This window comes from Podarcis cretensis (assembly GCF_951804945.1).
Source record: "Podarcis cretensis genome assembly, chromosome: 15".
In the NCBI taxonomy this organism is placed as follows: domain Eukaryota; kingdom Metazoa; phylum Chordata; class Lepidosauria; order Squamata; family Lacertidae; genus Podarcis; species Podarcis cretensis.
This window is the reverse complement of record NC_137185.1, coordinates 2850035-2874942: the sequence shown is the minus strand read 5'-3', so window position 1 is coordinate 2874942 and position 24908 is coordinate 2850035. Positions and strand designations below refer to the sequence as shown.

General features: G+C 49.3%; 1 protein-coding gene across 3 annotated transcripts in view; it reads left to right on the top strand.

Moving 5' to 3' along the window:
- Positions 1-24908, top strand: part of NCOR1 (nuclear receptor corepressor 1) — a 110825-nt gene that overhangs the window by 47239 nt on the left and 38678 nt on the right. For all 3 annotated transcript variants that reach the window (XM_079955339.1, XM_079955340.1, XM_079955338.1), the window contains exons 16-22: positions 5783-5910; positions 8347-8564; positions 12321-12383; positions 16137-16276; positions 18222-18348; positions 19828-20389; positions 24145-24274. In XM_079955339.1, the coding sequence (XP_079811465.1) occupies positions 5783-5910; positions 8347-8564; positions 12321-12383; positions 16137-16276; positions 18222-18348; positions 19828-20389; positions 24145-24274 (1368 nt within the window). The remainder of the gene's footprint in view (positions 1-5782; positions 5911-8346; positions 8565-12320; positions 12384-16136; positions 16277-18221; positions 18349-19827; positions 20390-24144; positions 24275-24908) is intronic.

The following is a 24908-nucleotide window of genomic DNA, read 5'->3' as shown; positions in this document are numbered from 1 at the left end:
TGACAATGCCCCTTCCGATCTTCAGGAGGAGGGGGGGTTGTGGGATCACGACCCCGCCCACACTCACTCTGCGAGGCTGGCGTCAGCCTCGCAGGAGACAGGGATTCACCCAATTAGCATACCCTGTGGCGTCAGCCAATTGGCTGGCGGCAGGGGCGGGCCTTCCTAGGGCCACTGTGGGGGGGAGGGAATAGCCACACAATATGCAAAGACCAAAATCGACGACAGGTAGCTGTTTCTGCATCCAAGTAACTATCCTCATTGGTTTACTGATTGCCTTCTAAACCACCATCTCAAGGCAGTTAACAGGAAAGAGCAGTGCTTTTTATATGGGGAGACGCAGGAGTACACATACCCCTAAAATTTTTGTGAATCTTTGTACTTTTGTCCATTTGCTGTGTTTATTTCCCCCGATTTGGACTATAAAATTGTGATTTTCTCGAGCCAAAATGAGAGTACCCCTAAACGTTTTGTTTAGAAAAAAAGCACTGTGAAAGAATATTAAAAACATAGGAACAGGGACTGAAACCCTGACTCTGGGCTTGCGACATTCAGACGTGCAGAGGCAGAAATCAGTTTAAAGTCCTGGGCCCGGCCTCCAGATGTGCAGAGGTGGAAACGCAACCTCAGATTCTCTTCTCCGTTTTTCTTTTGCATCCTTTTTTGGAGCGCTTGATCTGCCGCTCGACTGGTCTGGGGTGGCGGGGGAGAGACCCTTCCTTGCTGTCCCTAGTTGACACAGTTCCCGGCACGAGCCGCCGTCCCTCGTGGACCAGCCCCCCTCCCCTCCCTCCCCCCCCTCTGCACGCGTGTCCTTCCTTGCAGCAGCTGGTTCAGCCGGGCAATCTGACTAGACAGAAACGCCTGGTTCTCCTGTGACGGCCAATCAAGGCTGCGCTCGGTGCAGGGATTACCTCGTGTGACCCCGGTCAAGATTAGAAGCTGGCATGTGTGGCCAGCCAACTCTCCTCCCTGCTTAGGTTCTTTGCTTTTTCCTTTTTTTTTTTAAGTGACCAGGATGACACCGTGAGATTCTCTCTCTCTCTCTTTCTTTCTTTCTTCTTCCCCTTTCCCCCTGGAATCTAAAAGTTGGGCAGTCTTCCCCTCTTCAAATTTAGGGGGGAGGCGCTGCCGACAAGTTTGCCTCCCCCCGTGTCATTTGAGCCGCTGGAAACTTTGCCCGATTTTTTCCCCCTTTGACCCCCCACGCCTAACACAGACCGGTATCTCCCTTCTCCGGGCTGTGGATAATTTAAAACAAACAAACCAATACCCTTTTTATTTTTTAAGCAAGAGTCAAGCATGCAGGTACGTCGAACCGCGAAGCCTCAGCCGACCGAAGGTTTGTGTTCCCAGAACTTGCCTTTTGCTTCTCTTCCATCCGCCGGATAAGCCGACTTTTAAAATCTTGTTAGCCGGTTTATTTTTAAAACGGGGGGGGGGGGAGGTTTAAAATTAGGAAGCGGGTGATGAGCTCTGTCTAATTTTTGTGTGTTTCTGTGCAGGGTGGGGAGAGAGAAGGGGCTCCCCCCCCCCGTGACTTTGTAAAGTTAACCCTTTACATCTGGGGCTGCTGTGATTTGGTGCCAGGTGGGAGCATGGCAAAGGACACCCCCCCCCCAGTTTTTTTATTTAAACCTTGTTAAAGAAACACTTGGGATAACCAGTTAATGCCGTAAATGCTTTGGCGTCGTAGCCATAAGCAAGGCTTGTGGGGTCTACTGTGTGCATGTGTTTTTAAGAGCGTCACTTTGAGTTTTAAAGCGTTTCAAAGGTAATCTCATTTTCACTCTAAAAATAACTTTGGGGCTTTTCTCCCCCTGCCTCCGCCTTAACTTTAATAAAGATATCTGTTGCTTAGGCTTAAGGAAGGTTTTGTTGTTGTTGTTTTGGAGATTATTAAGTAGCCTGCATGTGCGATTTTAAAAATATATTTAAAGCACTTTTTTTTAAAAAAAGCGATCCTTTAGAAACAATCATTTAATATGCAGTCTTTTTCTTATGTCTGGCTCTTAACTCCCCTTTTCTTTTCCAAATTGGGGTCAGCCTGCAAGGCATTTTGGTACCTGGTTGGAGATGCAAAATTTTGCCCAACTCCCCCAGCACCCACAAATGAGGACCTGATGTGCTATGTTCCTTTACACACACCCCTCCTCTCCCCGGCAGGTCTACCAGAATATTTACCGTATTTTTTGCTCTATAACACGCACCTGACCATAACACGCACGTAGTTTTTAGAGGAGGAAAATCCGTAGGCATGCCACCCGTAGGCATTCCCTCCATAACACGCACAGACATTTCCCCTTACTTTCTAGGAGGAAAAATGTGAGTGTTATGGTGCAAAAAATAGGGTATGTATTGCCTTTCTTTCCCACCTTTTTCTCCAAGGAGCTCAAGGTGGTTTCATGGTTCTCCCCCTCCCCATTTAATCCCCACAAGGACCCTGCGAGGTACCTTAGGCTGAGAGAGGCAGTGTGACTGGCCCAGAACCACCCAGTGAGCTTTGTGACTGAGTGGAGATTCGAAACCTGGTCTTTCCCCAGGCCCTAGTCCTATATATAATTTAACCCATCAGTTTGATCTGCCTTCCTTGCTCCCTTCCAGCTCAACCTGCCCTTAACGGTCCCAAAATCGCCCCTCATTGCGGCTGATGGGGGCCTGTTTTAACCACCTGCTTTGTTGATTTGGAAGCTCCTGGCAGCGGCACCAAACCTCCCTTCGGCAGGAGGCAGGAACGCTGTGTCTCATTCCTCCAGCTGCCCTGTCCCAGCCGAGATGCTTTCTGCTAGAGTTTGCTTCTCTCTTAAATTTAGTAAACAACCCCCCTCCTCCTCCTCTTTGCTTGAGTATGTGTGTTCCCTGGCACATCTGGGGGCACTGCGTGACTATTTATGTTGGCAAACCCTTCGGACTCTTCTGAATAGACCACGCAGGCCAGGACGTTTTCCGGGGTCGTCTTGCGCACTAGAAACACAATCTAGTTTCTGCCATGCGCCCACTCGACCCGCTGCTCTCTCTAAATATTCCTTGAGTGTGTTAGAATCGGAACAGCTGACTTCCAGCGACTGAGGCTGTTCTCTCTGAGTGTGTATGAAGGGAAAGACCTAAGTTGCAATGAAGAGTACTTCTCTCTCTCTCTATATATATATATGTGAATTTTTTTAAACATATCATTTCCAACAGTCATTTAACATATTTTCTTATCTTATACAATGTTTTTGACTTCCATCGGCCACATCTGAAGATTTTTCAATCTTTATCACTTTTATCTACATTTGTTAATTTCTCTATTACTTTGGTCGTTTAACTAATAACTCTCTTCATAGTCTTCATTGCAATATTTCGCCCAATCCTCCTTACAAAACTTGCAGTCACAATGAAGAATACTTCTCCCTCCCTCCCCCCTGTCCCACCCCCCAGGAAAAGTTATATAAATGCTGGCTTTGCCCAGCGATCGATTTAAGGCCGTCACTTCTTATATCCTATCCTCAAAAGAAGCCAGCGTAGTGTGTAAACTGAGGTTGCCTCGTTTCTCCCCTCGTGCTTCGCCCCTCACAGCAACCCAGCGAGGTAGGATAGGTCAAGAGGGGATGAGCAGCCTTGAGATGGACTCAGGCGCCAAGCCTGGGAGGTGGGTCTCCCTGGTTGGAGCCGGCGCCTCTCATCCAGGGGTCGGGGAGGCTGTGGCCCTCCTGCAAATGTGGCCAGACTCCCAACTCCCATCAACCCCAAGGCAACGTTTACCAACAGTCAGGGATGATGGGAGTTGTAGTTCGGCAACATGCAGGAGACCACCGTTTCCTTGCCCCTGGGCCAAAGTGGTAGAGTGGATTCCTAGAGTGGGGGCAGAGAGAGAGAGGCCACAGAGAAGCCTTCTTCTTGACCTCTTGCCCTCCAGATACTTTGGAATGCAACTTGCATCATTCTGACCATTGACCGTATTGGCTGGAGTTGATGGGAGTTTGACAGCGCCTGGTTGGGGGGGGGGAACTGGGGGGGATCTGCGTTCTGTGGCCAGGTGCTGGGCTTAGGGTCATGTTGGGCTTTTTTGAATAACAGCTGGCCATGCCATACAGGAAACCGATGGGGGAATTTTAAAAGGTTGTGCTGTGTGTATGGGAAGTATGTAGTCAGGGAGAGAGAAATCAAAGATCCACCTCTGAAAGAGAAAAATCAAAGATCTGCCTAAAGTGATATCATATAGGGCAGGCGTAGGCAAACTCAGCCCTCCAGATGTTTTGGGACTACAACTCCCACCATCCCTAGCTAACTGGACCAGTGGTCAGGAATGATGCGAGTTGTAGTCCCAAAACAGCTGGCAGGCTGAGTTTGCCTATGCCCGATATAGGGTGACGGAAGACATTTAAGTCGGGCATCTTCTCTGCGGCAATGCCAAACCCATGGGTCCAGAGGCATTCTCTGTGGCGGCCCACCTGGAATTTATCTGTTGCATTTGTTTATTGCATTTATATCCCACCTTTTCCTCCAAGGAGCTCAAGGTGGCGTACATGGTTCCCTTCCTCCTCCATTAATCCCCACGACAACCCTGTGAGGTAGGTTAGGCTGAGAGGCAGTGATTGGTCACATGCAGTGAGAGCTTTATGGCCAAGATTTGAACCCTGGTCTCCTGAGTCCTAGTCCGACACTGACCTCTGCATCACACTGCTTTGGGCACCATTCAGAGAGCTACATGGCCATATAATATAAAATAAACCTTAGACGCCTTTCGCTGTGTCATGGCTTCCCTCCCACCAACCCATCCTGGGGTTTCCGCTTAGTTTCACCACGGGGGCTGAGCATTTTCCCTGCAGATCCCAAGCCCTCTAAATGGAGCAGTTGGATGAAGAGGATCAGAAGCTGCCTTATGCCAAATTGGTCCATCTGGCCCAATATTGTCTGCACTGACTGGCAGCGGCACATTCCTAGCCCGCCCTGGAGACTCTGCCCCCAAAACCATTGCAGGCAAACAACATCTTTTTGAAGCCAGATTAGGCCTATAGTATGAGGCTGTTTTGTTAGAAGGCAGGCAGAGGGGCAGGAACATGTATCATTGAGTCTCCTCTTTCCTCACCTTACTGTTAATACTTCATTTATGAAACCCAGAAGCCAAAATTTCATTTAGCTCAAACCCCGGCTCTGCATGTAACTAGCCACTTTCCAGATCCCCTAGAGCAGAGCTTTCCTAACTGTGTGTCGTGACATATGAGTGTGTTGGCTGCAGTGTGCAGGTGTGTCGTGTGAACGCTCCTCACACTTCTTCCTGGGCTGGAAAAGGGTTAGTTTAACCTCCGGTTTGCTAGTAAAACTGAATTACTGTGTTGTGAATTGATGCATATCTTAAAAGTGTGTCACCAACAGGAAAAGTTTGGAAAGCTCTGCCCCAAAGTAACAATAGCCTATAGGTGACTAGGCAAAATAACCCTTGTAAATTTGGATTATGGTTGCTTCTTTTTCATCCAGGCTGTGAATGTCACTTCACGTGGGAATCTTAAGATTTGTACGAGTAATTCTACCCTCTTGTTGTGGCAGTATTTGTGAGGTTTCCTCATGTTGGGAATATTTCACGGGTTGGTACCAATTCTCATTCATTCTCCTCTTTCTTTCTCAAATGCCTGGTGTAAGTGAACATGCAGTTGCATCTCTGATTTGTGGGGTGGGGGGGGCACCAGGAGGATTCCCGTCCCTGAGATTTTAGCTCGGGCGCTTTCGATCTCCCAGACCCGATCCCGCCGCTGCTGCTGGCTGTATCCCCGTTGTGTAATTCCGATTCCTTCCATTTCAGCAAATCCCACGTCCTTCCCAAGAAGAAAAAGTCGAGGAAAAAATAGAGGAGGAGAAGGCCGAGAAAACTGAGAAAAAAGAGGAAGAGAAAAGAGATGAAGTGGAAAAGGACGAGAAGGAAGAATCCAAGTGAGTCGTGTCACAAGAAGCCATAGCTCTTCACCAAGGGGCGGCGGCGGACGGGGGAGCGGGCAGGGGGAAGGCAGTTTAGGCGCCTGCCTGGCGGAGTCAAACCACAACTCCTTCCATCCCTGCCTGTCAGACATGCAGGAGTTGGAGGTGAACAACACCCGGGGGGGGGGGGGCGCGCGCCAGCACATGTTTCCCATCCTATCCATCTGTGGAACTCTCTGCCACAAGAGGCAGTGATGGCCACCAGCTTAGAAGGCTCAGAAACAGAATCAGGCAAATTCACCAGGATGGCTCTGCTCTGCCTCCGCAGTCAGTGTAAGCAAGGTTTCTGAATACCAGCTGCTGGAAACTCCAGGAGGGGAGAGCCCTCTCGTGCTCAGATCCTGCTTGCAGGTTTCCCACAAGCATCTGGGTGGTGGCTGTGAGATCAGGATGCTGGATTTCTTCGGCGATCCCTCGTAGCCGAGTAAGATTGTCTTCCATAAACACGGTTTTAGCAATGAGTCCATAAGTGACTGTGGAGGCCAATTCTGGATCCACGCGTCCTTCCACAGTGGGGACCTTGGTTTCCGGACTGGAGCTGATCACGGTGTGGATTTGCCAAGCGTGCCTTCCTCTTAGCACGTTTCTCCCTTGTGTCCTGAGTTCGAGTGTCTTCAAAGCTCATGACACCTTTGGTAAAGGCTGTTCTCCAATTGGAGCGCTCTCAGGCCAGTGTTTCCCAGTTGTCAGTGTTTATACTACATTTTTTTAGATTTGCCTTGAGACGGTCTTTGAACCTCTTTTTTTTTTTTTTTACCACCAGCATTACGCTTTCCATTTTTAAGTTCAGAATAGCGTAGTTGCTTTGGCAGACGATAATCAGGCATCCGCACAACCTTTACAGTTAAAGCACTTTGATGCCCCATTAAACTGTCGCGGCTTCCCCCAAAGAATCCTGGAAGCTGTAGTTTGTTGAGGGCCTGAAGAAAACCTCCTTTCACACTTTCACACTTTCACACCCCTCCAGTGTGCCTTCTTTTTCTCCTCCCCTTGCACTCACAGGGGATCTCATGTCCTTCCTCACTCCCCTTCAATTGCACTCGCAAGGGACTTCTCTCTCTCTCTCTTTGGCCCTTGCGAGAACCCAACGCTGGGCCTCTTCCAGCAGTCAGTCTCGTACAGATTTTCAGTCTCACAACTCAAAATGCTTTGCGTGGGCTCTTTATGCTTTCCATTTTTAAATTCAGAATAGCGTAGTTGCTTTGGAAGACAATCATCGGGCATCCACACAACATGACCAGTCCAACGAAGTTGATGTTGAAGAATCATTGCTTCAACACTGGTGTTGGTCTGACCCCGCAAGGCTCTCCTTATGTTCCTGTGCTTTAGCTGCTGCCTAGTGGACAGGAGTCCACTTCCCTGCTCTCCTCTCCGGATGAAGGGCCACGAGGTTGTGCATTGTCTCTGCTTGCAGCTGATGTTTGCCACCTCTAATGACTACTGGCACCCATTAAATTTCCTGCGGCCCCCATTGTTCCCGACTGTTGCTCATGTTGGCTGCTTAGAGCCCAAGGAGCAGCAGGCATTGGGGCAGGGCTGCATCCCTGACCTCTGGCCAGCCATGTTGCTTCCGCTTACCAGGAGGTGAAGACAGCAAGTTCAAGGCAACAGCAAGGTCAAGGGTAGTGCAAACAGCATGGCAGGAAACTGGCTCGTTGTGCAAGAGCACCAGCTCTTATGCAATCAAGATGCATAATTGAACCTTGGTTGTGATTGTGTGTGTTTTCCCCCCTCGCTCTATAGTCATACCTCTTCTTATGTTAGCTTCAGGTTATGTCTTTTCAGGTTGAATCCTGCGGCGACCCGGAAGTACCGGAAAGGGTTACTTCCGGGTTTCGCCGCTTGCGCATGCGCAGACACGCAAAATGACGTCATGCGCAGAAGCGGTGAATTGCGACATGCGCAGATGCGCAGACGTGGGTTGCGTTCTCTTCAGGTTGCGAACGGGGCACCAGAACGGCTCCTGTTTGCAACCAGAGGTAGCACTGTACTGCGCTTAAAACTCTTCAGCTTTTCATGTGGTCTGTTTGTAACTTGCCTTGAGACGTAGGTAAAAGGCGATGAATGACTCATTTATCTATATTATGAAAAACATCTTTATAAAAGACCTTTAAAAGGTTAGAAACAGACATCAGCTAGCCATCGTGGAAACTAAATAATAATTATTGACAATAACCCCTTTGAGGAGGGTGTTGTTGTTGTTGTTTTTACAGTCCAGCTGTCTATAAATTGTGTGAAATAAAATAATAAATTGATTCCCCCCTGTAAAATGGCAGCTGCCTTGGAGGCACCCTTTAGCACTTGGGGGGGAGAAGGGACCCCCATCTTCCATTCAGCCGCTTCACTGTTCCGGGTCTCATTCCTCTTGCCCCCTTTCTTTTCCCCTCTCAGGGAGAATATCAAAGAGAAGGACAAGGTTGAAGTCGTTCCCGAAGAGCCTGAGGAAAGGGAGCAGGTGGCCCCGCGAGGCCGGAAGACGGCCAACAGCCAGGGCCGGCGGAAGGGCCGGATCACCAGGTCGATGACGAATGAGGCCGCGGCGGCTAATGCCGCAGCAGCTGCCGCCACCGAGGAGCCACTGCCGCCACTGCCTCCGCCGCCAGAACCTTGTGAGTAGATGCCCCGCAAAACAGTTGTCGGCCAGCGGGAAGGGCAGGGCCAGCCCTGTGATGAGGCAGAGTGAGGCAGCTGCCTCAGGCAGCGGATGCTGAGGTGCGGGCGGAGCTGCGAGTGCCATGAGGTCTGCCCTGTACCTGCTATGCCAGCCTGCTGCCCTCAAGTGCAATAGAAGGCACTATGTTTTCGCTGGTCTTGGATTCAGCTAATAAAATGCCCCCAAATGCCTAAGTGCTCTGCCAAGAACCTGTTCTCCCAAGCGCAGAATAAAGGGACATTAAAATTTGCCACTCGTTGCGGAACCACAGAGCTCCCTGCTTTGCAGGTAGAAATTCTCTGGTTCGATGATGACGACGATGATAACAATATTTTTTTATTTATTTATTTATTTATTTATTTATTTATTTATTTATTTATACATACCCCGCCCATCTGTTGGGCGGCTTCCAACAGAACACCAAAATACAATAACCTCTAAAATACAATACAAAATCCATGGCAGGACTGGCCAGCTTCTGCCGGCCAGTGCCAGACGACACTGAGCTAGAGGGGCCAACAGTCTGACTCTGCAAGAGGCATCTCCCTCTGTTTAAACCAGCCCTTTGTTCAGAACAGGGTGAGAGGCCTTTGAGAAGTAGACGGGATGTTTTTAATGTATTTTCCCCTGCTTGGTTTTCATGCATCCGTGTGGGTTTTGTTGGTTGGTGGGTGGGTGACCTTAGGCAAGATAAAGCAAGCAACACATTTTAAGAATAAGGATAAGAAACCAGTGTAAATTCCGAGCCAAGAATTTGTCCTTTTAGCAGCAACTGTTCAGGGTTTTGGGCAGGGAGTCTCTCCCCCAGCCTTACCTGGGGCTGCTATTGGGACTGAAACTGCATTGAACTAAACAACAACAACAATTTTAAACAACAATTTTATTAGTTGTACCCTGTCCATCTGACTGTGTTGCCCCAGCCACTCTGGGCGGCTCCTTATGGCCCCTCCCTTGGCAACAGAGGAGACTGTTTTCTGCCAGGTCAGACTCTTTGCTCATCTAGCGCAGTACTGTCTGCTCTGGCTGGCAGCAGCGCTCCAGAGTCTCACACGGGGAAGCATCTCATCCTCTTTTTTTACCTGGAGGTGGTGGCGATTCAGCCTGGGGCATTCTTCATCTCCACCTCCATCGTTCAGCCCGGATACTGAAGTCCAGTGCCGAGGGCCTTCTGGTGGTTCCCTCGCTGCGAGAAGCTAAGATACAGGGAACCAGGCAGAGGGCCTTCTCGGTGGTGGCGCCCGCCCTGTGGAACGCCCTCCCACCAGACTTTTAGAAGACATCTGAAGGCAGCCCTCTTTAGGGAAGCTTTTAATGTTTAATAGGTTATTGTATTTTAGTGTTCTGTTGGAAGCCACCCAGAGTGGCTGGGGAAACCCAGCCAGATGGGCGGGGTATAAATAATAAATAATAAATTATTCTTATTATTAATGCAAAGCAAGCGCTCTGAACCACTGAGATACACAGTACCTCCCCCATAATACAGAAATGATTAATGGCACAGCAGTTAGAGTGTCGAACTAGGACCTGGGCAGCAGGATTCACATCCTCACTCAGCCACGAAGCTGCCTCTCTCAGCCTTCCCTACGTCAGAGGGTTGTTGTGGGGATAATATGGGTGTTGGTGGTGGATAACTTTGTACGCCATCTTGAGCTCCTGGCGGCGGCGGGGGGGGGGGGAGGTAGAATATAAATGCAATAATTAAGCTCAAAATTAAAAAACTGAGAAAATAATTCATCTCACTAACTGTAAGAGAAACAGAACACAGACCTTCAGATTGCAACAGACAAAAATTATTTTAAACTGCCTCTCCCCTCTTTGCTTCCTTCACTGTGTAAATGCTTTCCATGCAGATGTTCTCTGAAAGTTTTATTTTATGCGTGAGGGTCTGCCTTGTCTGTCTTGTCCTAATTTTAAGAGCAGCAGACCAATAAAAAAAAGCGAACGAGGTCACTCCGTCTGTGGAGAAGTGGAGTCGGTGGCCTTGATGCGCTTAAGAAATTCAGTGAATACTTCCCTCTTTACAATGGCCTCGGGACTGCTGATTCCGGTCCATGGCTCCCCGTAGCGAATAAAAGCTCTCCACAGTTATTTCCCTCAAAGAAAAGGATGACGCCCTGTCATTCTGTTCTCAGGAGGCAGCCCATTTATTTGTCTGTAAAGAGACGAGAAGAATCCAGGCAGCCGTCAGTACTGAAAATCAAGTCCATTATAAATACATTGCCATTTTGTGGGATCTCTTCTTAGCCATATTGGAAAGGATTCTGGTTTATAAATATATGTAAATTGGAAGGGAAATACATCACAGATGCCCTTTCCTATGCAAAAACACCCCAAACGTGCTTAAGCTTCCTGTTATCGTAAGTTGGGTGTGTGTGTGTGTGTGTGTGTGTGTGTATATGTAAAAAAACAGTGACCCAAAGTGGTGTCATTCGATGAAGCTGAAGAAAGAAAGCCTCTTTTCATGCAGCACAAATCTATGGAACTCCCTCCACAGGAGGCAGTGGTGACTACCAATTTAGCTGGTTTTCATAGAGAATTAGACAAATTCATTTATATCAGTGGCTACCAGCCTTATGTTCTTCCCTCCACTGTAGGAGTTCCTTTTTTATATATAAATCATTTTTATTGATTTTCCAATAAAAAACATCCAGTTAAATATACAATTATAATACTTCAGTTAAAATAAAAAACTAAAATAAAAAAGATCAAATTATAGTCCAAATTGTATTTACCGTATTTTTCGCTCCATAAGACGCACTTTTTTCCTCCTAAAAAGTAAGGGGAAATGTGAGTGCGTCTTATGGAGCAAATGGCGCTGCACAGAGAGGGAGAGCTGCGCAGCGCCCCTTCAGTGAAGCGGAAGGAGGAATGGAGCCCTGCTTGCTGTCCTGGCTTCTGGGATTCAGAATATTTTTTTTCTTGTTTTCCTCCTCCAAAAACTAGGTACGTCTTATAAGAGCAAAAAATACGGTAATTTCTTGGAGCTCCCCATGGTCTGGATCTCTAAAGCATATCTCCACATCTTAGTCCTGCTTCTCCTCCTTGTTTCCATATTTCCCACATCTCCATTTTAACGCTTCATCCTCCGCTGTAGGAGTCCTGATCCAGCAGGACTTTTCTTATGTTCTTATGGAACTTCCAGGTCCAGTAGCAGTCTATCTAGGTTCCTAGATTCTAAGGGCCCTTCCGAGAACCCAGCGCTGGGCCTGTTCCAGCAGCCAGCCTCGCGCGGATTTTCAGTCTCACAAACTCAAAAATGTTTTGCGTGGGCTCTTTGATAAAGAGGTGCTTAAGGAGAAAACCTCCTTTCATACCCTGGCACCCCACCCCCCAGTGCGCCTTTGTTTTCTCCTCCCCTTGCACTCACAGGGGATCTCATGTCCTCCCTCTCTCCCCTTCGATTGCACTCGCAAGGGAGTTTTCTCTCTCTCTTTCTCTGCCCTTCACTGGCGCTCGCAAGGGATCTCTCTTCCTCTTCCTCCCTCTCTCTGCCCCTTGCTTTTTGATGTAATAGGAACCGACTCTCTCCCGCTGTCAGTGGGCATGGTTCCCGAATGGCCTCAGCAGGCCTTAATGTAAACAGATTAATAGATTACGCTGAAACCGCAAGTCTTGGCCCTTTCGCCATCTGACGGGGCTCTCCCGCCTCTCTCTCTCTCTCTCTCTCTCTCTCTCTCTCTCTCTCTCTCTCTCTCTCCTTGCTCTGTTTCAGCTTTGGCAGAGCCGGTGGAGACATCCCGCTGGACGGAAGAAGAGATGGAAGTTGCGAAAAAAGGTAAAAGCACCTTTTTCTTTTTTCAAGGTGGTGTTTTATTGAAGATTGGGCGAGTGTGTTTTGTACAATGCAAAGAGATTCTTCAGTGTTGTTAAACCTTTTTACAACAGCCAGGAACCTTTAAAAAAATAAATCATCAGACCATTGATCCATTCAGATCAATGTTGTTAGCACTGGCGGGCAGCAGCTCTCCAGGGTTTCAGACTCAGCCCTACCTAGAGATGCAGAGAGGCCTGTAGATCCCTGGAACCTTCTCATGCAAAGCCGGGTGCTCTGCCATTGACCTGAGGCCCCTCCTGGCTTCAGAATGCAGAGTTTGTCATTTTCAAATAATTCCCTGAACCAGATGAAACAGACTAGAATAGAAAGATAGAGTAGGAAGGGACCCTGAGGATCATCTAGTCGAACCCCCTGCAATGCAGGAATATGCAGCTGTCCGTTAACCGGGATCGAACCTGCAATGGGACTGTCTCTGAAGATCTTCCTCCCCAAACCAACTCACGGTGTTTCGTTAGTCCTCTAAAATGCAGAGGAGATTAGGCTGTTCTGGGCGTCAACATTTCAGTTTTATGAAGTTGGTTGCCTTGCAGTAATAAAGGCCACTCTTGACATTACCTGAAAACCTGTGTGTTGACACACCTTGGTGGCCTTGGGTGCATTGCCATTCTGAACGCTTCTTGCAAACCTTTGAGGCTTAAATCGGCAGATATTCTGAGTTGTATAAAGTGGGAAGTCCCTTGTCATCAGATACCAGAGGTGAGTTCTTGCCGAGTATTTATATGTGGGTGAAGAGAGAGGTTTGGGTCCTGTGTGGGAAGGAGAACATTAAAAATGCACCGGTTGAGTTGGAGGGAGGCAGTGTGGCTTAGTGGTTAGGGTGTCAGGCTAGATTCGAGTCCCCACTCCGCCGTGAAGCTCACCGGGTGCAGCCGCCACTTGCCTCTCAGCCGATGCTCTACCTCACAGGGATGTTGTGAGGGGGAAATGAGGAGAGGAAGAGCCATGTGTCCTCCCTCAAGCTCTTTTATGCAGGAAAAGTGGGATATAATACAGACTAATAATACAAATCACCATTGTCGGTCCATAATAATAATAATAAACAGTTTAGGGTACCTGCTCTTGCTGGCACCTCCAGCTGAAAGGGCCCCAGGAACCATCTGAATGTGGCTCAGGGGCATTTGTGTCTAGACAAGTGGGGACTGCAACAAAGTGTTGCGGTATATCTCCGGTCCTGACATGGCGGGTGGAGAACCTCAAGCCCCCCCCCACTCCCAGAGGCGGGGGATGAATTTGGTCCTCCAGATCCCTCTACCTGATCCTTGGGACTGTCCCCAACCCACAGCACCTGGCCACAGTGCTTCCGTGAACCACAATTACGCCTCTTTGCTTGTGTGAGGTGTTTAGCGGTGCCCATTTGCTGAAACTTTTGCATGGCTGGAATGGAGGTGGCTGCAGAATGGTAAGAATGTCCCATCCATTGCCCCGCCCACCTTTTCCTCTGGCCACGCCCACCCCTGGCAGGTGGCCCTCGGAACGTTGCCCACCTGGGGATGTGGACCTTGGTCCAGCCACACCTTCTCCAATCCTCTTTTCCCCGTCTTCCAGATGATTCCTAGCGATTACTGATCATCCTTGTGGTCCCTGTTATACTGCTTTTTTAGGGGGTGGGGTTTTTCCCCTTTGGATTGGCTTTGAAGATTTTTCATTTATTTTATTTTTTTGGTTTCTCCTTCTGCAAGCATCTTGTTTCCCCCCTGAATATCCTGACTTGCAGTTTAACCCCGGACTCATTCTCTCTCTCCACTCCTATCAGCACGGAGACACCAGTTTTGTTATTCGTAGGATAACCCAAAAAGTTTTGGTTCTGTAGAAAGAGGATCAGATGCTGCCTGAGGAGTCTTTTTCTACCATTTTCACCTGGAAAGGTCTCTTAGTTCTGTTTCGCTCCCACCATCTCTCTCTCTCTATGCTTAATACCGGTTGGGGTTTTGTGGGGGGAGATTTAGCAGCTTTACAGCCCAGGGAGAATTAGGTTATGTCAACCAGGGAGACTGCATGATCCAGTAGATAAGCTCTCGGCGCTGCGGGGTCAAGAGAGCTGAGTTTTTCCCCCTTTTATTCTTGGCGCTGACATGGAATGACCTTAAAAGAGTTGTGCTCTTCCCCCCCTCTTCTCTTCCCCCCTCCCAAAGCCGCCTCTGAGCCTGTCAGTTTCGCTGTGTGGGAAAGGAGGCTAATTCTCATCTTCAGAGGAGAGAATTGCCAGCCTCAGGTGTCCTCCTTGGTGTTTTGTCCAACGCTTTTGTCTTCCTGGAAGGAGTATGGGAATCGTGCGGCCCGCTGTGGATTCATTTCTGCACCCTGGTTCCTCAGCGGGATAATTAATCTGCATTCAGAGCTTCCTGTGGGGTCATTTATTTATTTATTTTAATGCTCACGCCGCTTGGTTTTAACTGCTTTATTAAAAATAAAATGCTCAGTTTACAGAGAGAAGAAAACGAGAAAATTGTAGGTAAAAGGTAATTATCAGTAAAAGGTAACAGGTAATAAAAAACAGCTCTACAGTCATACCTCGGGTTAAATATGCTTCAGGTTGAGTGTTTTCAGGTTACGCTCCGCCGCAACCCAGAAGTAACAGAACACGTTACTTCCGGGTTTCGCCGCTTGCGCATGCGCATGCGCTCAAAATGAAATCGTGCGCATGCGCAGCAAATCGCAACCTGCTCACGCGCAGACGCAGGTTGCGTTCATTTCAGAATGCGAACGGGGCTGCGGAACGGATCCTGTTCATATCCAGAGGTACCACTGTATAAAACATTCAGAAGGTAAAATAAGCTAAAAACAGATTAAAATACACATGGACATTCTGCACACATTGGTAGGCTTGTCTAAACATAAACGTTTTTAGCAGGCAGCGAAAAGAGTACAGCTGCCTGATGTCAATAGGCAAGGGGTTCCAGACTGCAGGTGCCGCCACGCTAAAAGATAGAATTCCTTCAAATGTGGAAAGGGTATTATGCGGCGCTTGTAACAGTGCCAGTTCTGCAGATCAGAGCAGCTGTGTGGCCTGTGTGGGGTCAGGCGATCTCGTAGGTAAACTGGTCCCAAGTTGTTAAAGACTTAATAGACTAATAGTAAGTAACACCTTGAACTTGGCCTGGAAACAGCTTGGCAGTCGGCGCCGGTCTCTGAGCACAGGTGTTCCATGCTGAAAGATAGCTCAGTCGGTAGAGTCTCCAAGAATCTCAGGCTTGTGGGTTTGAGCGCCGCTCCCTTTGTGGAGAGGGGAGTCCTGTGCGTCTTAATTTGTGGTGTGTAAGATAAAATCCCGCCAAACAGCAGAGAATCCTTCAGGGTCCTCCAAACCTTTGGCAACACGTAATTTTTTTTCTCTCCAGCTCACGCTAAACTCGTCATACTTTTATACCACAGCAAATCGCTCTGATATCTGCTTTCATGAATGGCAATCTATGACTATTTTATTTAAATAAAAATCTGAAAGGCTGCAGGTTCGTAGGCCTGCATCCTGGGTTGTGTTGCTGTTTTTTGAAGCAAAGAAACCTTTGTGTAGACCCTGAGGGGAAAAAGCCCAGGGGTGTCTTGTAAATAAACCACATTCTTCTCTTTGACCAATCTCAGTGCTTCCCCCACCCTCCCACCCCTCCAGCGCAGTTTTGAAAGCCAGAGATTTTTGCGGTTATGATTCCTTTTTTTAAAAAACCCCAACAACTGTCTCTCTTCTGCTTCCGACAGGGTTAGTGGAACACGGGCGCAACTGGGCAGCCATTGCCAAGATGGTGGGAACGAAGAGCGAGGCCCAGTGCAAAAACTTCTACTTCAACTACAAGAGGAGACACAACCTTGATAGCCTTCTTCAGCAGTACAAGCAGAAAGTGAGCAGGAGAAGGGGGGGGGGGTCACAGAATCGCAGAACTGTAAAGTTGGAAGGGACACCAAGGGCCATCTCCTAGGGGTCCCTAAGGGGTCCTCACTGCGGGATCACATTCACCCGGTGCTATACCAGCTGCACTGGCTCCTGGTGGAGTACAGAATCAGGTATAAGATGCTGGTTTTAACCTTTAAAGCCCTATACGGCCTAGGACCCTCGTACCTACAGGACTGCCTCTCCTGGTATGTCCCACGGAGGACCTTGCGGTCTTCAAACAAAAACATCTTGGAGGTCCCGGGCCACAGGGAGGTTAGGCTGGCCTCAACCAGAGCCAGGGCTTTTTCGGCTGTGGCCCCGATCTGGTGGAATGCTCTGTCACAAGAGACTAGGGCCCTGCGGGACTTGACAGCTTTCCGCAGGGCCTGCAAGACAGAGCTGTTCCACCAGGCCTTTGGCCAAGGCACAGCCTGACCCCCTCCTTTGGTAATCCTCACAGAACTCTAGCCCAATGGTTGCCATTAATTTGATTTGAACTGATTTTAGAATGTTGTATTATTTTACTGTTGTTAGCTGCTCTGAGCCCGGCTTTGGCTGGGGAGGGCAGGATATAAATAAAAATAAAAATAAAAATTATTATTATTATTATTATTATCATCATCATCATCTAGTCCAACCCCTTGCAATGCAGGAATCACAGCTAGAGAATCTCTGACACCTATCCTCTGCTTGGAAACCTCCACCGAGAGTTCACCATCTTCCGAGGGAGCTTGTTTTGCCGTCAAACAACTCTTACCCTCATAGTTCTTCCTGATGTTTAGTCAGAATCTCCCTCCTTGCAGTCTGAAGCCAGTCTGGTGGCAGCCCTTCAGATATTGGTCAGCCTTGGGTCAAGCGCTGGGTCGGGGCAAGGAGCGTGCAGGCAATAGCAGGGACCTTTTCTGTCTGGTTTGGGAAACCAGAGCCAGGTTCCAAGAGGGGGCCTTCCTCATCTTGAGTCAGAGCCATCAGTCCCTTTATCTCAGTATTGTCCACACTGACTGGCAGCAGTTCTCCAGAGTTTCACACAGGGAGGGTCTCTCCCAGCCCTCTCTATGAGGTGCCAAGGATCGACCCTGGGACCTTCCGCACGCAGAGCAGGGCCCCTGCCAGACAGCTGCAGTGCCTCCCTTCAAAAAGCGAAGTAGGGTTCTAGTCCTCATGATAAAATGGTTCAAATGGGAACATAGGAAGCTGCCTTGCACTGTACGTGTAATAAATGAGCACAACTAACCCTAACCCAAAACCCTAAGATCTTGGCTGTACGCCCCACCGAAAATGTAACATGTGAAGAAGCCCTTGTGAGGAAGCCCAGTCAGGAGACTGTTCTGGGTTTGGTGCTGGGTTAAGGGGTTAAAACTACAGAGTTGGGAGGAACCATAGAGCTGGGAAGAATCTAGCCTAACCAATTAGCCATGTGTGTGTGTGTCTAGTCTGTCTGTCTGCACCCATATCATAGAATCCTAGAGTTGGAAGAGACCACAAGGGCCATCGAGTCCAACCCCCTGCCAAGCAGGAAACACCATCAGAGCACTCCTGACATATGGTTGTCAAGCCTCTGCTTAAAGACCTCCAAAGAAGGAGACTCCACCACACTCCTTGGCAGCAAATTCCACTGTCGAACAGCTCTTACTGTCAGGAAGTTCTTCCTAATGTTTAGGTGGAATCTTCTTTCTTGTAGTTTGGAACCATTGCTCCGTGTCCGCTTCTCTGGAGCAGCAGAAAACAACCTTTCTCCCTCCTCTGTGTGACATCCTTTTATATATTTGAACAGGGCTATCATATCACCCCTTAACCTCCTCTTCTCCAGGCTAAACATGCCCAGCTCCCTTAGCTCCTATATATATATATATATATATATATATATATATATATGAGTAACCACCTTCCCCTTATTTTTCTGCCTTTTTTAGTCTTCTCGAAGGCCCCGCGAGGAGCGCGAAGTCTCCCAGTCCGAAAGCGTGGCATCGACCGTCTCCGCGCAGGAGGACGAGGACATTGAAGCATCCAATGAGGAGGAGAACCCAGAAGACAGTGAAGGTAACTATCGGCCCTCAGGTTTCGCTTCCCTTTCGATCGGGAAACAAGCTGAATGGGATGATGGGAGTTGTAGTCCATGAGCCTTGGGAGTGCCCATAGGCTCCTATCCCAGCGCTCCCTGTTTCCGGACTCCCATCAATGCCCACTCCTGCTGCTGTTGTACTCCAACTCCCATCGGCCACAGCCAGAGTGGCCAACGGTGAGTCATGATGGGAGCTGTAGCCCAACACTATCTGAAGGGATCCAGGTTCCTCATCTCCAGAGTGCAAAAAGCAGAGAAGGCTGCAGTAGCCAAGACCAGAGCAGAATACGCCACAAACCAGGGTTGTTATTATTATTCATTTATGAAAATATTTGTATACCGCTGTACCTTTTTAAAAAATGAAAGCGGTTTACCAAAAAAAAAAAAAAAGTGGAACCTTATAATAAAGCCATAAAGAGCTTAAAAACAGGCATCAGTTAACCACTTTGGATGGATGTATTCTTACCCTAGGCATCTGGCGGAATACCAAAATGTTTTAAGCAGGCGTTTAAAAGTTGCCACAGAGGGTGCCTGCCGAATCTCTAGTAGCAGATTGTTCCACAGGACGGGGCCGATGACACCCAAGGCTCGGTTTCTTGTTCTCAAATGAGCCTCACCACCTGGGGGAATGATCAGTGACACTCCTGCGGGTGAGCTGAGATATTAGGGGGTCAGGCAGAGGGAGGACTGAGTTTTCATCACCTTGGGTAGGGTAGCTGCTGTGGTCTGGCTTGGTGTAGTTTCAAGAGCACAGAGCCAATCGACCATGTCCACCCCCCTCCAGTGCTTTTCCCCCCAGGGGGTACTCAAGGGCACACAGCACCGGCACCACTTTCCACTGTTGTTAAAAACTGTGGCACTTGCTATAACAGCTTCATGGTGACTAAGGTAAAGGTAAAGGGACCCCTGACCATTAGGTCCAGTCGTGGCCGACTCTGGGGTTGTGGCGCTCATCTCGCTTTATTGGCCGAGGGAGCCAGTGTACAGCTTCCGGGTCATGTGGCCAGCAGGACTAAGCCGCTTCTGGCGAACCAGAGCAGCGCACGGAAACGCCATTTACCTTCCCGCCAGAGCGATACCTATTTATCTACTTGCACTTTGATGTGCTTTTGAACTGCTAGGTGGGCAGGAGCAGGGACCGAGCAACGGGAGCTCACCCCGTCGCGGGGATTCGAACCGCCAACCTTCTGATAGGCAAGTCCTAGGCTCTGTGGTTTAACCCACAGCACCACCCGCATCCCTGACAGCACCACCCACATCCCTGACATGGTACCTATTTTTCTAGGAAAAAGTCACTGACCCCACCCCACTGACCAGAGGCCTGAGGTCTGTGAGGCGCCAGCTCTCCTCTTTTGAGAGTGCGTTGCCCGGCGCCGCTAAGCGGTAATCGTCTGGCATCCCGTTAAAGCTCCTTAATTACCGTTCGGATGCTTACACCCAACTTAATGCCTTTGCAGGTGCTGAAAATAGCTCTGACACCGAGAGCGCGCCGTCTCCTTCGCCGGCGGAGGCTGCCAAGCCCATGGAGGAGGCCCCTCCCGAGAGCGTCTCTTCCGCTTCCAGGATGACCACCGCCGAGGCCGCGGAGCAGGAGCCCCCCGCGAAAACAGCACCCGGGGCCTCCCCTCCCTCAGCAGCCCAGAGCACCAAGCCGGTGCCCGAGAGCGAGAGCCCTGAGCTGCAGGTGAAGGAAGAGGCAGGGGCCGAGGCGGAGGGAACCATGGAGGCCGAGAGCGGGAGCCAGCTTGCGGACACCAAGCCTGTCCTCCCCGCGAACCCCAAAGTGGAGCCCCTGGAGCCCGAAGCGAGGCTTCCGGAAGACGTCCAGGTGAAGACGGAGAGCGATGCCAAAGAGCGGGAAGACGAGATGATGGCCAAGGAGAAGACGGAGCCGGAAGGGATGGACTTTGGCTTGGCCCAGGAGGCTAGCGCCCAGAGGATGGAGCCCACCTCGGACAATGACTCCAGCGCCACTTGCAGCGCCGATGAGGACGTGGACGGAGAACCTGACAGGCAGAGGTAAAAAGGTCTGCCCTCCGGTCGAAGGCTGGAGAGTTTTCACAAAGAATTGGTGCTATTGATTGGGGCCAGATGAGGACCCGTTCTGGCCCGCTGTGTACCACCTGCTTTGCGGTCTTGTCCACCTAAGTTGGATAGGCAAGCAATGCAGTATGTTCCCAATTTAGAGCAGGGCTTGGGCTCCTCCATTCTGTGTGCCAAGCCTGACCTGCCAGAGTTTCAGATTTGGCCTTTGCTCAGAAACCCCTGCCCCACACCTGACATTGTATGTGATGTGGGGCAGGTAGAGGCACGTCTGGCAGCGCACAACCAAATGCACTCCCCATTGTGCTTTCGGAGGTATCTCTGAAGCCTCAGGTCTCTTAATGTGCCACATAGCACTCTCTGCAAATCCTGCACGATGCTTGGAAGACCCACTTTTGGGACTTCAAAGCATCCACTCACCTCACAGCATTGCAACATTGGGAGGCTGGCAGCTACACAGCCCCTCACACCTGTCAAATGTGACCTACATGCTTAGGATCTGAGAAGAATCCGTCTGGCCTGTGGACCCCATAAAATTCCTCAACCCTGATTTAGAGACAAGTGTTTTTTTTTTTTTAGTCCAAGACTGCTTTTAGCCAAAGGCCTTCTTCAAATGAAGCAAAGAATCTCCATAATTTTGTGTATATGTTTAGGCCAGGAGTACCTAATCTGCTTGGGCCCTGTGGGAAGGGGGAGGGCCCATTTGGAAATCTAGGAAGCTGTTGCAGGCACCACAAAATAGTGAGAGCCAGTGTGGTGTAGTGCTGGACTAGGAGGACCTGGGAGACCAGGTCCTCAAATTCCCACTGGGCCATGAAGCTCACTGGGCAACCTTGGGCCAGTCACTCTCAGAGGTTAGATGGCCACCTGTCAGGAATTCATTAGCTGTGATTCCTGCTTTGCAGGGGGTTGGACTAGATTTCCCTTTGGGTCCCTTCCAACTCTACAATTCCCAGATTTTAAGATGTAGAGGGACATGGCTTCTTCCAAGCCAAGCCATGTAGCAGGAGGGTGCTCCTTCCCCTCTTGCTAGCCTGGAAATTTGGCTTGCTAGCCCCCCTCCCCCAATCATTCTCGGTTTCCTGCCCCTAAAACACAGAATCCAGTCTGGCCAGGGGTGAAGAGTGGAGTGTCTCTTCCCTCTTCCAGCCTCGCCATCTGCACATATCTCTGTGATCTCCCCTGCACATAATTTCTTTCCCATTTCAGCCAGGTTAGTGGTTTAAATGCAAGGCTAGGCTGGGCTGAAAAAAAGCAAGCCCGTCGCTCCTAACACTCAAGTCTCGGTAGTGTTGGCCCCACAGTTTTTCTGCTGCCGAGAGTGCGCAGACTGCTCTTGCACTGCGTGGGGAGTTTGTGTGCTGTCCGGGGAACCATCTCCAGTTGTTTCCTTCCGCCTTCCTCTCCAGGGTTTCAGTGCCGTCTGCGATACACCCGGCCCCTCTCGGTGTAATGGAAAGTTTCCTCTCTCCCGCTCAGGGTTGGCTTGGAAGCCATCCATGGAACGGTCTTAGTTGGGCTTGTCCTGGACAGGGTGCTAAATGTCAAAGCTATTGAGTTGCTCTGTTTCCATTTTTTTTCTTACCAAGAGTATTGCAGAGAACTTTCCTTTCTAGCCAATGGAGGGGCCGGGGGAAGAATCTCCGCTGTTGGTCCATAAAAGTCCCAGACCAGCCTGCTGCAATCAGCTACCCAGAAGACATTTCCCTTTTTCTTTTGAGTTAGGGTTGCCACCCCGAAAGTTGTTGAACTTATATTTTTTTACAAAAAAACATCAAAATAACACTCCAGGACAAAGTGCCGCCTTTCGGATATTCCCCCCAGACATCAGTTCCAGGAAAATCTGAATGTATGGCAGTCCTGTTTTTAGTCATATTATTGCTTAATTAATGGTACCCTGTTTTTATCCTACCATTCCTCCAAGGAGCTCAAGGTGGCATACATAGTTTTCTTCCTCCCCATTTAATCCTCACAGCAAACCCTTTAAGATAGGTTAGGCAGAGAGTGACCACAAGGTCACCCAGTGAGCTTCATGGCTGAGTGGGGACTGTTGCTTAGAATGCAACACTCTAACCACTATGCTATGCTGCACAACAATGGATCATTTGCCCCCCTTTTTTTCTTTCCTCAATGAGTTCTCTCTTTTAAAAAACCCAAATCATTAGTTTCATAATTTATAGCAAAACCAATAATTGCAACACAACAAATACAGCATTTCAGAAACAATTAGGTGCGTCAGTCAGTTGAAGACTCTGCCTTATGTAATTACCATATTTTTCGCTCTATAACACGCACCTGACCATAACACACACATAGTTTTTAGAGGAGGAAAACAAGAAAAAAAAACATTCTAAACGAAACAGTGGATGTATTACTTTTGTGGTTCATGCTGTGGCCACAGACATGTGATCTGACGGTGAGTTTGGAGTAGCCCAATGCAAAAATCCTGAGGATCCATGTGGATCCATGCTTTGTAACCACGTTTTTGCACCACTGCGGCCCCAGGCAACAGTGGGTGCATGATTTTTTTGGTGCAAGATGTAGCCATGGACATGCTATGTGATCTGATGGTGAATTTGGGGTGACCCAGTGCAAAAATCCTGAGGATCGATGTGGATCCGTGCTTTGTAACCACGTTTTAAGTGGGGAGGGAAGGAAAAGCACTCAAGGGACACGGAGCATGCGTGGGGTGTGTGGAGAAGGGTGCTGCTAATAATGCAGAAGAGGGGTATAAGGGAAGAAGGAGCACGCATGGGGTGGGTGGAGAAGGATGCTGCTAATAATGCAGAAGAGGGGTATAAGGGGAGAAGGAGCACGCATGGGGTGGGTGGAGAAGGATGCTGCTAATAATGCAGAAGAGGGGTATAAGGGGAGAATGCTCCTCTCCTCTCCCACTTTGCTCCTTTAAAGTAAGCAGGCTCTGCTTTTCTCCCTCCTCCCTGCTCATCTCCGGCTTAGTGAGCTGAAAAACATTGCTGCTATGTAGCGAGCTGAGTGGGGACGGGAGAGGGACAGAGAGCCTGCTTGCTTTAAAGGAACCAACCGGACACTCGTGTAAGCGGCTCTTCTCCTCTCCCGCTTTGCTCCTTTAAAGAAGCAGGCTCTCTGTCCCTCTCTCCTCCCCACTCAGCGGCTCTTCTCCCGCTTTGTTATTTCAAAGTGAGCCACGGAGGAGGCAAGGAAGGGGAACCATGGATCCTCTGCTCACGACTGCAGCAGATCCCCCCCCCCCCGCCACCCGTAGGCATTCCTTCCATAACACGCACAGACATTTCCCCTTACTTTCTAGGAGGAAAAAAGTGAGTGTTATGGTGCAAAAAATACGGTATATGCATTTGCCCTTTTCACTCTTTTCGGTTACATTTGGTTTAAATGAGTCCTGCCTTAAACAGATCAAGCTTTTCCGTTTTCCAAATAAGAGCGTACTGAGTTGGTGATGCTCTACCATTATCCTTTATCTTCCTATATAGTATTTGTGTAAGGAAAAAAAATCGTCATGCTGCAGTTCATGTGCCTGCCAGCTGGCGGGGTTGGTGAGCAACATAAGCAGGGACAGCAATAGCCCCAAGTGTTAACATTAAATAGTGCAGTTACTCCAGGATAAACCTAATCCGCTTTCTTACCTCCCTTCACTGTTCTCAGTTTTTCGTGTTATTTTTTCTGCACATGCAATAGTCCCGTTCTCCTTCTCCCCCGCCGTGTGTTCTGATGTAATTTCTTTCCCCATGCAGAATGTTTACGATGGACTCGAAGCCTTCCCTGTTGAATCCCACCGGGCCCCTCCTTGTGTCGTCCGCGATAAAACAAGTGCCGATGGACTTGCAGCAGCTTCAGCACCGGGCGGCTGTGATACCACCCATGGTACGTTCTGTTCCCCTTGACCAGGAAGGCCCATAGCACAGCAGAGGGACACCCATCATTCCTGGCAATGTGGGCAGTAGTTAGGGTCGAAGGGAGCTTGGGAATACAGCAGCGCCTGGACCTTAGGGAGCAGGAAGGCTTCTGATCAAACCAGTCCCACATTAGATGCATTGACAGGCAGAGGGGAGCAGGTGGTGCTGTGGTCTAAACCCCTGAGCCTTTTGGGCTTGCTGATCGGAAGGTCAGTGGTTCAAATCCCCATGACGGAGTGAGCTGCTGTTCCTCTGTCCCAGCTTCTGCCAACCTAGCAGTTCGAAAGCACACCAGTGCAAGTAGATAAATAGGTACCACTGTGGTGGGAAGGTAAACGGCGTTTCCGTGCACTCTGGCACTCATCACAGTGTCCCATTGTGCCAGAAGCGGTTTAGTCCTGCTGGCCACATGACCCAGAAAGCTGTCTGTGGACAAACGCCGACTTCCTCGACCTGAAGCAAGATGAGCGCCACAACCCCACAGTCGCCTTGATTGGACTTAACTGTCCAGGAGTCCTTTACCTTTTTGCATTGCCAGGCAATTTGGGCCTCGAAAATCCAGGCAAAATCCTGGAAGCTCTCCTTTTGATGAATACATGGCT